This window comes from Typopeltis vanoorti, chromosome 8, assembly GCF_054136105.1.
Source record: "Typopeltis vanoorti isolate ZY-2024b chromosome 8, IOZ_Tvanoo_1.0, whole genome shotgun sequence".
In the NCBI taxonomy this organism is placed as follows: Eukaryota; Metazoa; Arthropoda; class Arachnida; order Uropygi; family Thelyphonidae; genus Typopeltis; species Typopeltis vanoorti.
In genome coordinates this window covers 113,883,406-113,897,682 of record NC_143556.1, presented here as the reverse complement: position 1 = coordinate 113,897,682, position 14,277 = coordinate 113,883,406, and the positions used below count along the sequence as shown (strand labels likewise).

Here is a 14,277-nt window from a genome sequence, read left to right as displayed (position 1 = left end):
CCCTCTTATCACATAACACTTCCTCCAGTTCCTCCAACCTGCTTGTATCCTGCATCCCACTTCCTTCTCACCTCCTCCATCTTCTTCCACTGTCGAACCTAAGTATCTAAAGTCTCTCACCTTCCTGATGACATTTCCTTCCAGCTCCAGGTCTGTCTCCTGGCCACCGCCCACTGCGCAACACATATACTCTGTCTTACTTCTGCTCAGTCTCATACCTCTCTCTTCCAGTACTTTTCTCCATCTTTCCAGTTTAGTTTCCGCTTCTTCTCTTGAATCTACACACAGCAAGATGTCATCTGCATACAGCATTGTCCAAGGTGCATCTTCTCTCACCTCCTCTGTTACCACCTCCATCACAATATTAAACAGAAACGGACTTAATGCTGACCCTTGATGCAAGCCAACTGTTACTTGAAAACTTTCTGTCTGTCCCAAACAGGTCCGAACACTTGTCTTCACATTTCTGTACATTTCCTGCACCAACCTGACATATTTCTCCGGCACCTTCTTCTCCCTCAGACACCTCCAGACTTCTTGCCTTGGCACTCTATCGTATGCTTTCTCCAGATCAATAAATACCAGATGTAGCTCCCTTTGTTTCTCTCGATATTTTTCCATCATCTGTCGTAACCCAAAGATAGCATCTGTTGTTGATCTACCAGGCATGAAGCCAAATTGTTCCTTTGCAATCTCCACCTCCTCCCTCAATCTAACATCAAGAACCCTTTCTAGGATCTTCATTGTGTGGGACATCAACTTTATTCCTCTGTAATTTTTACAGTCTTGTGCATCCCCTTTACCCTTGTAGATGGGAACAAGAGTACTCTCCCTCCATTCCTCGGGTATATTTTCCTGTTGGCAAACTTTCATGAACAGGTCCCACAGCAGGTCAATTCCCTCTTCCCCCAGTGCCTTCCATGCCTCCACTGGAATTCTGTCGGGACCCACCGCTTTTCCATTCCTCATCCTCTTCATGGCCTCCGTCACTTCCATTCTACTGATGTTCTGCACCATCCCCTCAGAAGGCTGCCCATCTCCTCTGTGAGTCCTTGCATTTTCCTCATTCAGAAGTCCCTCAAAGTATATTTTCCATCTGTTTCTTATGTCCACATCCCTCCATAATACTCTTCCTTCAGCATCTTTGATCTGCCTCACATGTAAGATGTCCTTAGCTGCTTTATTTCTACATTTCGCTAGTTGGTAAATTTTTCTCTGTCCTTCCTTTGTTTCTAATTGATCATACAGATCTTGATATGCCATGGCCTTCGCCTGTGCCACAACTCTCTTGGCTTCTTGCTTTCTCTCTTTGTACACCTCTCTGTCCTCTTCCACTCTTGACTCATCCCACTTCTGCTTTGCTTTCCTCTTAGCTGTCACTGCCACTTGTACATCATTATTCCACCACCAACCCTCCTTCTGCTCTCTAATCTTTCCAGATGTCTCACCAAGCACCTCGATTGCACAGCTCAGGATTACTTTTGAATTATGTTTCCACCAATCTTGTACACTTTCCAGTCCATCCGAAATCCTCTCTAATACTCTCTCCCTAAAATGATTCCTCACACTCTCTTCTTTTAAGCGAAACCACTTAATTGTCTTCATCCCATGGCAACCAGAAGTTCTTATCTTCGATCTTAATTTAAAGTCTGCGCACAGCAGTCGGTGTTGTTGTGCTACTTGATCTGTTGGAATTACCTTACAATTTGTCACAACCTTAAGATGTTTTCTTCTAGTCAAAATGTAGTCAATTTGTGAGCTGTTGTTACCACTTCTAAATGTTATCAAATATTCTTCCCTCTTGAAGAAAAACGAGTTCACAATTGCCAGATCAAACGCTACTGCAAAGTCCACAACCCTCTCTCCTTCCTGGTTCATCATTCCCACTCCGTGGCCACCATGCACCCTTTCACAGTCTCTATTCTGTCTTCCTATGTGCCCGTTCAAGTCTCCTCCGACAATCACCATCTCATTTTCTTCCAATTCCCTCATTTCTTCATCTAACACGTTCCAGAACTCATCTTTTTCCTCTGCTGTACAACCAACTTGCGGGGCATATACACATAATACGACCACCCGCTCTTCTCCAAGACCCAATTTCATTCGCATGATCCTGTCGTTCCTTCTACCCACGTCCAGTACTTCACCCTTCATTCTGCCACACACCACAATTCCTACACCATTTCTTCCCTCGTTATTCGCTCCAGAGTAGAACAATTTATATCCATCTCCCAATTCCTTTGCCTTTCCCCCTTTCCACCTTGTCTCCTGCACACATAAAATGTCCAACTTCCTCTTCCAACATAAAAATGTGCACAAATTCACATGGAGAGAAGAGGCTAGGAATAAGAAGTCTCATTGACTATGTTATTGTTGATAGTGATGTTTTCTCCCTGGTGCAGGACACCAGGGTGTACAGAGAATTTGAAATTGGAAGCAATCACTATTTAGTCTTGAGCAGGATAAAATTGAATTTCATATTGAAAAGAATAACATGTAAGAAAGTTTTAAAGCAAATAAAAGTTGAGCAACTCTCAGATGTGAACTGTAGACTAAAATACACAAAGATTATTGAAGAAAAAATTAAAGAGTTTGAGAACAAGAACCAAACCTTGGAGATTCAGTGGCAAACACTGAAGAAAACTCTGATTGATTCAGCCAGAGAGGCATGTGGTGAGGTTGTCGACAAGGATAGAAAAATCAGAACTCCATGGTGGACACAGGAAGCTAAAGAGGCAGTGAAGGAAAAGAAGAAAGCATATCAAAAGTTCCTGGCAAATAAATCAGCTTTTGCTCTTGGAGAATACAGAGACAAATGTAAGAAAATGAAACACTGTGTAAAACTAGCTAAACAAAAGTCATGGGAGGACTTTGGCAAGAACATAGAAAATAAATATCAAGAAGGCGGTAAGATATTCTGGAAGTTGAAGTTTAAGAATGGAGGAAAGAGCTGTAAAAGAAAGAGCTTAGAGATGATAAAGGTGACATGAAAATGGGAGAAAAAGATATCCTTGAAGTATGGAGTAATTACTTCGAAAACTTACTAAAGCTATCAAAGGCTTGAAATGTGGAAAAGCAATATCATCTATTCCAGCAGGAATAGATGATATTCGACTAGAAATGTTGATGTATGATGGTATAAGTCTTACAGTGGCTGCACTGCATAGTACAGAAGGCTTGGACAGAGGGACAAATTCCTGATGATTGGAGTAGAGCTCTAATAGTACCCTTATATAAAAAGGGAAATAAAACTGAATGTGAGAATTACAGAGGTATTTCCCCACTGAGTGTTTTGGGCAAGATTTATGCCAGTATACTTGAGAAACAGTTGGGAAGAACTGTGGAAGAAAAGCTTGGTGAAGAACAAGCTGGATTCAGGTCAAATAGAGGATGTCAGGATCAAATCTTCACTTTACGATAGATAATTGAGAAAGCATGGGAATATTACAAAGATCTGTATTTAGGTTTTGTCAATCTGGAAAAGGCATATGACAAGGTGCCAAGAGAGAGAGAGAGAGAGAGAGAGAAGCTATTCAATACACTTATATGGTGTCAATTGGGCATTATATCAAGCAAGTCTTTATTTGAGTTGCAAGTCAGCAGTTAGAATTGAAGGAAGTACAGGAAGATGGTTTAATATTAAATCTGGTGTGAGACAAGGACGTACATTATACCTTCTGTTATTAATTATCTAAATGGATCACATTATGAAGGAAAGTGGTATTAAACATGATATCAGAATTGGAGATGTTAATGTCAGCTCTTTGCTTTATGCGGATATTGTTATACTTCTAAATAAACCCGCTACAAGTTTGCAAGATTCCCTGACTAAATTGAATAACTGTTGTAATAGATATGGTATGAAGGTCAGCAATATAAAGACGAAGACAATGAAAATAGGTAGAATCATTAAAGATGTCAACTGTGTTTTGAATGGAGAACCTGTGGAACAAGTAAAACATTTCAGCTACTTAGGCACAATCTTTAGTGAAGATGGTAAATTAAATATGGAAATAAACAACAGAATCGACAAAGCTGGTATATTAGGAAGTCAACTGAATAAATTCATATGGAATAAGAGAGAAATTAGTCAGAACACTAAATTAGCTGTATACAAGACAGTGTTCAAACCAGTTTTAACTTATGGATCTGAAAGCTGGATCAGAAGTAAAACACTTGACCAAAGACTAGAGACTGCAGATATGAGAGTCCTGAGAAAGATTAGAGGCGTGAACAGATGGCATCAATGGCAATATCATATTAAAAAGAGGATATTAGGAAAGAACTTGACATTGTCAACATCCAGGAATGCATTAGCAGAGCTAATCTCAGGTGGTATGGTCACTTAAACAAAATGGGCGAGGAAAGATTAGCCAGCTAAAGAAGTGTTCTCTGCCAGGTTGGCAGGAAAACGACCCAGAGGAAGACCAAGATATAGGTGGATTGATACGGTACAAAGTGCCTTAGATGATAGAAATATAAGATCTGATAATGTTGGAGTCTTGACAAGTAACAGACTGATTTGGAGGAAAATTGTAGATAGGAAGTTAATAATGATGTAAATTTTTCATGTAGTACTATCATATCCTGTACACCCCTTGAGGGTACATGTCAGGAATTTGATGATGATGATAAGGATTCACTTCTTACTTTTTCTGTTTATATCTCCAACAAAAAATACTTTTTTCTGTTTTTTATATCGCTACCCTTTTTAATTACCTCATGAAAATTCCTGTGTACACTGTGTCTACATATTTCAACAAGGGTTGTAATGAAAATAGTGAAAGCTTAATAAAAAGGATTCAGACAGCCATGTGCATTTTTGGACTTCTTCACCCATCTCTTGCAGTAACAGGGAATACTGCCTATAATAGAAAGTTTGTAGCTAGCATGCCTCTAGTAGATCCACTACTAGCATGCTCATGCTAGTAGTGGATCTATCATTCTCTGAATAGCTTTTGGAGAAAGACAAAGACAATTTGCTGTAGTGTCATGATTTCGGTTGGTTTCTATTGAGAAAGACAATATGCTATTTGATGTTTTTCAGTGCCAGATTTACGTATAAGCTAAAAAAAAGCTATAGCTTAGGGCCTCGCAATCTGCTGGGACCTCAAATAAAAAAACAAAAAGACCAGCTGATGTAATTTAAAACAGTAGGGGGGCTCCCCTCTGGGTTTTGTATAGCTTAGGGCCTCAGCAAGTCTAAATCCGGCCCTGGCTATACTGCCATGATCTTGGTAGGTTTCTGCAGAGAAAGACAATTTACTATACAGGAAAACCTTGCTTAATGCGATTAATTAATCCATCAATTAATGCATGCTAATCGAAATCGCATTAAGGGAATGCAATAAACAATAAGAATAATTATAATTTATCGATCAGTTAGCATAAATCTGAAAAAAAATCATAGTGCAATTTACAGTAAAAATTTATTTGAGGATAAAATCATCGAAGTTAATAAAAATCAATTGCTTAAATTTTTATTTAATGTCTAAACATTTGATTGAGCTAATTTTTTTACAAAAAAATTAAGTAAAAGATGTTGGAATAGTGCTTGACTTTTTCATCTTGTTATGCAATTTGCAATAGTTGGCGATCACTTTATCAAGATTTCGGTGGACTCTTAAACTTCGTTCAATATCAGGATCAGCATCAAAAAATATTTCCTTATCATGCTCAATGTTTGAAAACTAGCTCAAGTTCTTTTACAGTTAGTTTTTTAGTCATAACATTCTCTTTTTGTTCGCACTCCTTATCTTCTTCTTCATATGCACGCTATTATTCTAGTTGAAGGAGATCATTCTCGCTTAACTGTTCTGAATGGGAATCGAGCAAGATTTTCACATCTTTATTATCCAGTTCATTAAATCCAAGTTCTTTTCAAACTGTGCTGATTTCTTCAATAATGTTAGATCTTGGATTTTGCACATGATAAACTAACATTAGGCTTGAGTTCAAAGTCGCCTTCTGCACTGCCTCCTAATAAAAGCGTACGATGATCTTCAGATACTTTGTATCCTGGTTGAGATGCTACAGTTTTAGCTAGGAAAGTTTTTGTTGTCATATGCTTTCAAAAGAGACCAGTTTCGTTGACACTGAATATTTGACCTGAATTATCCTTTGCAATTCTTCAGGAAACTTGGCTGCAGAATCTTTATCAGCACTAACAGATTCCCCAGTTATTCTTACATTATGAGGTCCAGCTCAATTTTTAAAACAGTCAAACCATCTTAAACTTGCAGTAAATCTTTCACATTTTTCTTCAAATTAGGTCTCTTTCAATGATGTAAAAATAGTGAGAGCTTTTTGCTTCAATATTCCTTGTACTTGTAGCAGTAGCAACTTTTCATTGTTCTTTATATTCTTTGCTCTTATTTAATACAGTCCGAACTGTAGACTCGCTGTATCCCAGGTCTCGCACAATCAATGTATTACTAGCACCACTTTTATGTCTCTTAATGACTTCCAGCTTTTCCTTTAGTGCAATTACTTTTCTTCTCTTTTTATACTGCCACTTTCTTTATCAGTCTTTCACTTTTCCTACAGGGGTTGAATATAATAAAGCCTTATTAGGTATCCAAATTAAAGCAAAATGAAGGAAAAGTGATTGGGCAAGAGAAGAGAGTTTACACATGCACTTGCAATGATAGCTTTGAGTCAACTGCCGATGTAACCGGCACTGCCCACTGGCTACTACATCTACTACATTGACAAGTGCCGCTGCTCGTTGCAGATTGGTGACAAAAAATTTCGCGTAACATAAAAAAATTGCATTAATTGATTAATCACTCACTTAAAGCAGGAAATAGTATCATTTCACTCAATCGTGCTGATTATCACGCATATCAAATTCATGTTAAGAGAGGTTTTCCTGTATTGGCTCATGACAGTTAGTAAACTTGCAAGTACCTATCATGTATACGCTATGCTGTCAATACTATCCCATAGGTAACAGAGGCCATCAAAATGGCAATGCCACAGTGTGTCAAGACCAAAAGAAGATTAAACAATGATTCAGTGCAGCACAGAATGCTAGTACAATTTCCCCTATTCTCTTGAGTTTGCATCTAAAATTTTTATCAGACCTTACAAAACTCTGCTCAACACAAATTAACAATGGATAACTGCTTTTGATGACACAAGATAGCACATCTTAAATTTAAATGTACATGTAGTTCATATTAATACAGGATTTGTTATATACAAATTCATCAAGCATGTCATGCAGCTTGAGAGAGGAAATCTGAGAGGATTTATAAGATATTCTACAGTATTACACTCAACTTTGTTGGTAAACAACATTCAAAGAAAATCAATAAGACAAAGATAATATTCTTCAACATACAGAAATTTTACGTAGCTGGCAAGAAAAGAGTAACATGAAAAAATATACATATTTTGAGCAAGAGAATGCATTAACTTTGAGCTAATGAAAATTTGAATCAAAGACATCAAAGCAATTAAAATTCAGTTCTATAGTAAGTAACAAGGCACAACTATTAGTGGATAGGGGTCTAGCTAGTTAGCATTTTGTAGACTGTTTTTCTAACTTGTTTCTTTGTTTTTGTTTCTTTCTAAAGAAACATAATTTACAGTTTTAAAGGCATAAATTGTTATAAACCTTCTATTTTATATAAAAAAATAGCAAATTGTATCAAATTAAATCTACATTTGTCAATACTGAGTAAAATTCTAAGAAATTAATGTATAAATCACACAATTTTCAAGCAATCATTAGCAACTTAATATTCAATTGATTTGTAGTACAAGATGAATATGAGTCTCTGATGAGTGGCTAAATACTAAGTAATTTACCACATTATCTTTACAATCTTTATTACTCTTATTGTATATTTTAGGTTATGCAAAATTTTAGTTAAACATACCCTGACATCCAGGAATGTGAGTGACATTCCATTTTCCTCCCTGCATACACTGTGCTATTATTCTTGTTCCACCACTAAAAAATTCCTGACCAAGTGGACACACATAAACAACTGTTGCACCAAACGTAGTTTCTCGGCTAGAAGCAATTGCACGTTCACCCACAGATAACTGTGGGCAATCTGAAATAAATAAAGATGAAATACAATGTATGGTTTTTATTTTCTTTTTTTCTTTAAATCCAGATGATTGTTCTTTGGCAGTTTTGTTTTATTAAGTGAAAAATCTGAGTTTTGGGGAAGAAAATCTGCCATCTAAATAAAACCAATTAATTCTCCTTCAGCAGAATCAGTCCTGGTAAGTAAGTCAGTGGTTTGTATCCCATTAACCACAAACTATCACAGAGCTCATCAAAACTGATGCTACGAACATGTGACTTGGAGGCCCGGTTCAGTTCTCTATTGAGTCCTGGTTTACCGTATAAACCGATTCTAAATGTTTTCAGATCTGGAAAGAATGAGGAAAGGGAGATGGTGGGTGGAGACAGTGTTCTCATGTGGGGGTGGAATAATGATCAATGGCTGCACTCTGCTTCATGTTTTTCACAAGGATGCCTGTGAAAAACATGAAGAGGAGTGCAGCCATTGATCATTATTCTACCCAGTATAACTGCAGAGATACTGAGAAACAGATCCTTAAACCGTATGTGTGACTTTATAGGGTATGGTTGGTGCAGATTTTGTTTACACAGATGATGATGCTACTGCCCATTAGAGCTCAAATGGTGGAGGAATATCTTGAAAATGAAGATATCCAATGAGTGCTATGGCCAGCACAATCAACAGATACAAATCAGACTGTGGGATGTCATTGGGCACTGCCAACAGCTACTGCCTTGGTGATCTAAAGTCTATTCTGGGTGGAAGAATGGAATTTGTTGCCACAGAATGTTTTAGACACCCTTATATCGAGCATAGTCCACTGCTGATATTATGTGACTATATTTTTGAGCATACTATGTCAATTTCTGAAATGTAATCACTTTTTGGTGATTCTTATACACCCCCATTTAATGTCCCTTATACCTCTGATTTTCTTGCTGTCTCCTCATACCATACCAAACCACTCTCTCCTCAAATATTACACCAAATTTTGTCCTGTTTCATTTGAAACTGCACAAGTTACACCACATTTTCTAAGTGTTTGTTAATTCTGTCGAGCATGTATTGAACAGCAGCAAAGCCTGGCCAATGCCAAAGGTTAAGTAGTTAAACAGAGTAAGTATAAAATGGAAGAATACTGAAATTAAGCAGTCAGTCTTGAAGAAGACATTACGGAGCTAGTCTAAAGTGGAAAGAGATATTCAGTATATGAGAGGTGTAGAATGGTCAAGGAAAGTGATAACTGGTAAGCAAAACCAAAGTGCGGAATGAGTAATACTTAGCCGTTCATGCAATGAAAAATTTAAGTTTTTGTTTGTTTGTTTTATTCAGTATGAAGCCAGAAGAAGAAAGAATGATTATCAGAAGATTAGTAGTTGACAGAAATAACAAACAAAACTTCTGCAGAAATAGTTGAATTATGTAATCAGAAATTCATGAAGATATTTCATCCCTATGAGTATAATACTGTGTAAAGGATGAGTGAGGAAGGAATAGTGGAGGCGGGACCAGAAGCAATGAATAAGGAGGCAGTATCTGATTGAAATTAATAAAAATCATAAAACTTGATGATATATCACTATATGTTTTAAGGGAATGTTCCAGAAAATTAACACGTTCGCTGCCATGCTACTTTGGCATAGTCTGTTCCTGTATGCTGAGCAATTTCACTTCTTCAAGGTCAGTACGGTAATCTCGTTGCTGGCGGTAAGTGTCATGCGAGTATACTCGTAGTTGGCTTGTGCAGAACATATACCATCTATGACTATACACAGTTTTGCTGCTAGCTCCACAAGTCAAGCATTTTCACTTTTTCAAGGTCAGTACGGTAATCTTGTTGCCGGCGGTAAGTGTCATATGAGTATACTCGTAGTTGGCTTGTGTAGCTCATATATGAACTACGAGTATACTCGTAGTTGGCAGCGAACATGTTAAAAACAATCTTGGCAGGAATACTTGTTTAACAAGAGCCTTGCAACAAAGTGGGTTCCAAAAAGTGTAAGTAAGATAGAATTCCACTTTACAAAGGGGATGCCAAGGAGACTTTAGATTACAGCCACTGTTTGTATTAAAAAATCAACCTTAAGACTCAAACATCCTCTTTGGATTTAATACATGGACGATATTTTTGCAATCTGGAAGAACTTTCATCCAGAAATCTTCCTCGATGTTGAAAGTTTATTTTTCACTTGGTTAGAGTATAATAAATTTAGTTTAATCCTTTATCCAAGTGTGAGCAAACAAAGTTTGCACCTGAAAGTATCTTCAGGACTGGGGGTAAGGTGGTACATCACCAGGACACTCCTTGCAAAGGTAGAGCAAGCTACCAACACTCCTATCTCAGTATCTCCCATAATGCAAAACATATCTCCTTGTGGATATGTCTAATGTTATGCATTAAGGGAAGGGCCACAACCCAGACTAGTTTCGACCTTTATTGAGGTCTCTTCAGTGGGAGCCAGGCCCCCAGTTTGCTCACACTTGGATAAAGGATTAAACTAAATTTATTAAAATCTTCCTCGAGGATCAAATTCACATTGGAACTAGAATCCAACAAAACTTTATCCTTTCTTGATTGAGGCGCTTATGAAACGAGAAGAACATAGTTCACTCAAAACTTCTGTGGACTGCAAATCTGCTTTCTCTGGCTGTTATATCTGTCAGACAGCTTACCATCCTTCACAGAAATATGATTGTCAAATTATTATTATAAAGAGCACATACATTTGTTCTTCAGCCCTGATTGTATGCCCTGATCAGACCACATGGACTATTGTTAGAACAGGAAATTCCACCATCAAGAAAGCCTCTTCTCTAAATGGCTCCAGACCAAGAATTATAGACAAAATCATCAACTGTTTTCCTCCAAATTCTACATGAAGAGATCACTATGACTGAATATCAATTCCACATATTCAACAAACCACTAATGTTGTACATATCCTGAAAAATTCAATCTCAGTCAAATATGAACCTATCACCATAATCAAGTTCCTTTTACCTTCCCCAGATAGCTATTGTTACCAGGAGTCTACCAAATTCCTTGTAACCATAACTTATCCTATTTCAGACAAACAGGCTGCTCTGCCTCAACACCTATTTCTGAACATTAGTCATATATTGAACTAAAAAATATCATAAATCTGGCCAGATTTAAGAAAATGAATTGAAAAAACTAACCTTACAATCCTCTGGAATAATGAAGCACCTACAAATCTGAACATTTTCTCAAGGAAAGTGCAGAGGTTCTACTTCATCATCCATATCTCAATAATGGATTTCTATGCTAAAAATATATGCAATTTATTATACCAACGCAATTCATAAACATGATGAACTGAGGGATAACCTATAACCAAATATGATTATAAAAGAGGCTTAGAAGAAGATCTTCCTAAAATAAAGTTTAATCAGTAATTTTGACTTGTTTGATCTGCTAGCCTTGTGGATAAGTTACTTTTGACAGCTCCATTTCAACTCAGCTGCTATTAGTAATTAAATATAGGAGATATATGAAGCTTATGTTTCAGGAATTTGTTATTTTAATTCATAATGATTTCATAAGAACAATTCTTTCTTTTAAGGTTACATGGTGGTCAGAATTCATAGTGAAGAATTTATGGAGACACAACACAGGTTAAAATTTTACATTACTTGAAGCCAAGAATGATGGATTAATTATTCCAAGAATTTGGAGGATCCATCTTCAGCCCATAATAGCATCCAGAACAACCCAAAGAGAAGAAAATCTTAATATGAGACGACTTTAGAAATTATTTAATGTAGTTCTGTTTTTGTTTTTTTTCACCAGAAGTCAGGCTAGATAAATGATTAACAAACATTTAGATTTATCTTACTTTTTTTATATTGTATAGTGTCATGTAGCTTGTATCCTGTACATATGCATGTTTTTCTGATGATGAATGACCTCAATAGAGGTTGAAATGTCGAATATTACTTTCTTAATAATAAGTAATTATTCTAACATGTGTTGTATCTCCATAAATTCTTCACTATGAAATCATAAGAACAAGAAAATAAACTTTTATTGGTAACAGAAAAGAAAATTACATGCAATGAAACTTTTACATTACACTTGTTTAATTTATGAAAAAAATATGCTAAGAATATGTATTTCAGATATTTACCTGCACTGAAACTAGCTGACCATCCTCTGGATGAATGCATTGGATTTGTAGTAAATGTGACATACATATGACCGCCACTTGCGGTCAAAGTAATAGCAGGATGTGTTAATCCACTGAAACCTTTTCCTGGATGCAATTTTACACCAGATGCATCATTTCCATCAAACACCTACAGCAAAAGAACTTTAATGTGTTTTCTGAGGATGGCTAGCAGAACATTACAGCTAAATTTCTTGGCAATGATAATTAATTTAAAAAAATGAAAGATTTGGTGATAGGCATGTTTACTCCACACCTACTGATCCTTTTATCAAGCCAAACAATAATTAATTTATTATATAACATATTAATTTAACAAATATTTATACATTTATATTTTTCTGATTACATCCATTGATCTTCAAAAGGTATATACAAGATTATGAAAATATAATTATATTCCATTTATTCAGTAAAAGCTCAAATGCCCATTCTTCGAATGATCCATGTAATAACAGCATCAACATCATCACATTTCCTAATATGTACACTCAAGGGATGTAAAGGATACTATAACAGTGCTACTCATTGGTTGGAGGAACTGCATTGGAGGGAGTGGAGGAGGCAAGGGGTCGTGGAGTGATGATTGATAGAAACCTGAAATTCAGGAAAAATATTGAAAAGGTGGTGAAGATAACCTGGAGGACTGCTGTAATACTGAGGACTCTCTGTCCAGTTGAGATAAAAGATTGTGATTCCATTGTATGCCCTGATCAGACCACATGGACTATTGTGCTGAAATTTGGTCCTCAGGATTGGATTTGAAAGGGATAAATTAACCGTGGAAAGAGTGTAGAGGCAGATAACAAAAATGATATCAGGAGTGTATAATGTTAGTTAGGATAGATTGAGGGAATATGGACTGCAAAGTTTGATAAACAGAAGGAGAGGTGATATCAGTGAGACATTTAAACTGCTGTGAGGTAATTACAGAAGATTGATATTGGGGAATTCTTTCATTTGGTGGGACAAGGGAAGGAGTGAGGACAAGTGGCCATCCCTGGAAGTTGCGAAAGGAAGTTGTGAACAAGAAGGTGATGAGTGGTTTCTCTGCATGGAGGGGGTTGAACCATGGTGAGAACACTCAAAGTGAGTAGGTGCCATAATTTAGGACAACTGGCTCCATGTATTTTTCCTGTTCATTCTCGGTTACTGATGACTGTCCACATGCACATATATTGATACTAGTATGTTATTCTCTTGATGCCAAATTTAACTTTGGAAAAACATTGCAAATAATAAGTAAATTTATTTAGTTAGTTATATCATAGTCTACATAGCTAATTTCCTTTAACAACATTATATGTGTGTTGTCCATCTTTCAGAAACTTTCACAGCTTACACATGTAAAAAAATGTAGAATTATTTTATTCAAGAATTCCAATATATTTTATCAATCGTAACATGACATCATCAGGGAGTCAGACCAGTAACTACAAGTGAAACCTGAATCATAAGAACGAATCACAAAGCATGTGCCTACTAGCGCACATCTTGGTTGAAGCTGAGGTGATAGGATTATGCTATTAGAGTTCAAATGAAAAATTTGCATTGGTCAAAAAAAAAAAAAAAAAGCGAGAGAAAGAGAAAAAAAAACATTACAAATGAATAGTAATCGCTTCCCAAAATTTAGAGAATGGCACACAGAGTGGTTAAGGTTCAGACAATTTCATAGCATTTCACATGTTTCAAGAGAAAAGACGATCAAATTTGAACCTGCTGGAATGAAAAATCTTTGACAGGTTCCAAAGAATTCTGTGCTTAGTGTAAATAGTGTGAGAAGCAAGGCCAGACTTGTCAGATTACAAAAATGCAATATAGTTATGATGTTCTTGTTCTAATCAAAGCAGAGTGGCTAATCTGCCCAAAATAGCAAAGATGACATGAGCAGAGTATCTGATAGACACCTGTTAAGGAGATAAGTGGTAATGTCTCCTTTGACGATGGTAAGAAGGATAACAGTTTCCAAGCTGGTTTGAAAGAAGTGTGTAGACTGAATTTGCAAAGAATCCATGCTATTTGTTCTGAGATTCCTTTAAGAGGGT

At 36.5% G+C, this 14,277-nt stretch overlaps 1 protein-coding gene across 1 annotated transcript in view; it reads right to left on the bottom strand.

Annotated features, from left to right (window-relative positions):
- The window catches only part of LOC150104294 (uncharacterized), a 636,238-nt gene that overhangs the window by 515,923 nt on the left and 106,038 nt on the right, over positions 1 to 14,277 (bottom strand). The window contains exons 11-12 of the mRNA XM_090396452.1: positions 12,194 to 12,362; positions 7,887 to 8,066 (exon numbers count right to left, since the gene is read on the bottom strand). Of these exons, the coding sequence (XP_090252578.1) occupies positions 7,887 to 8,066; positions 12,194 to 12,362 (349 nt within the window). The remainder of the gene's footprint in view (positions 1 to 7,886; positions 8,067 to 12,193; positions 12,363 to 14,277) is intronic.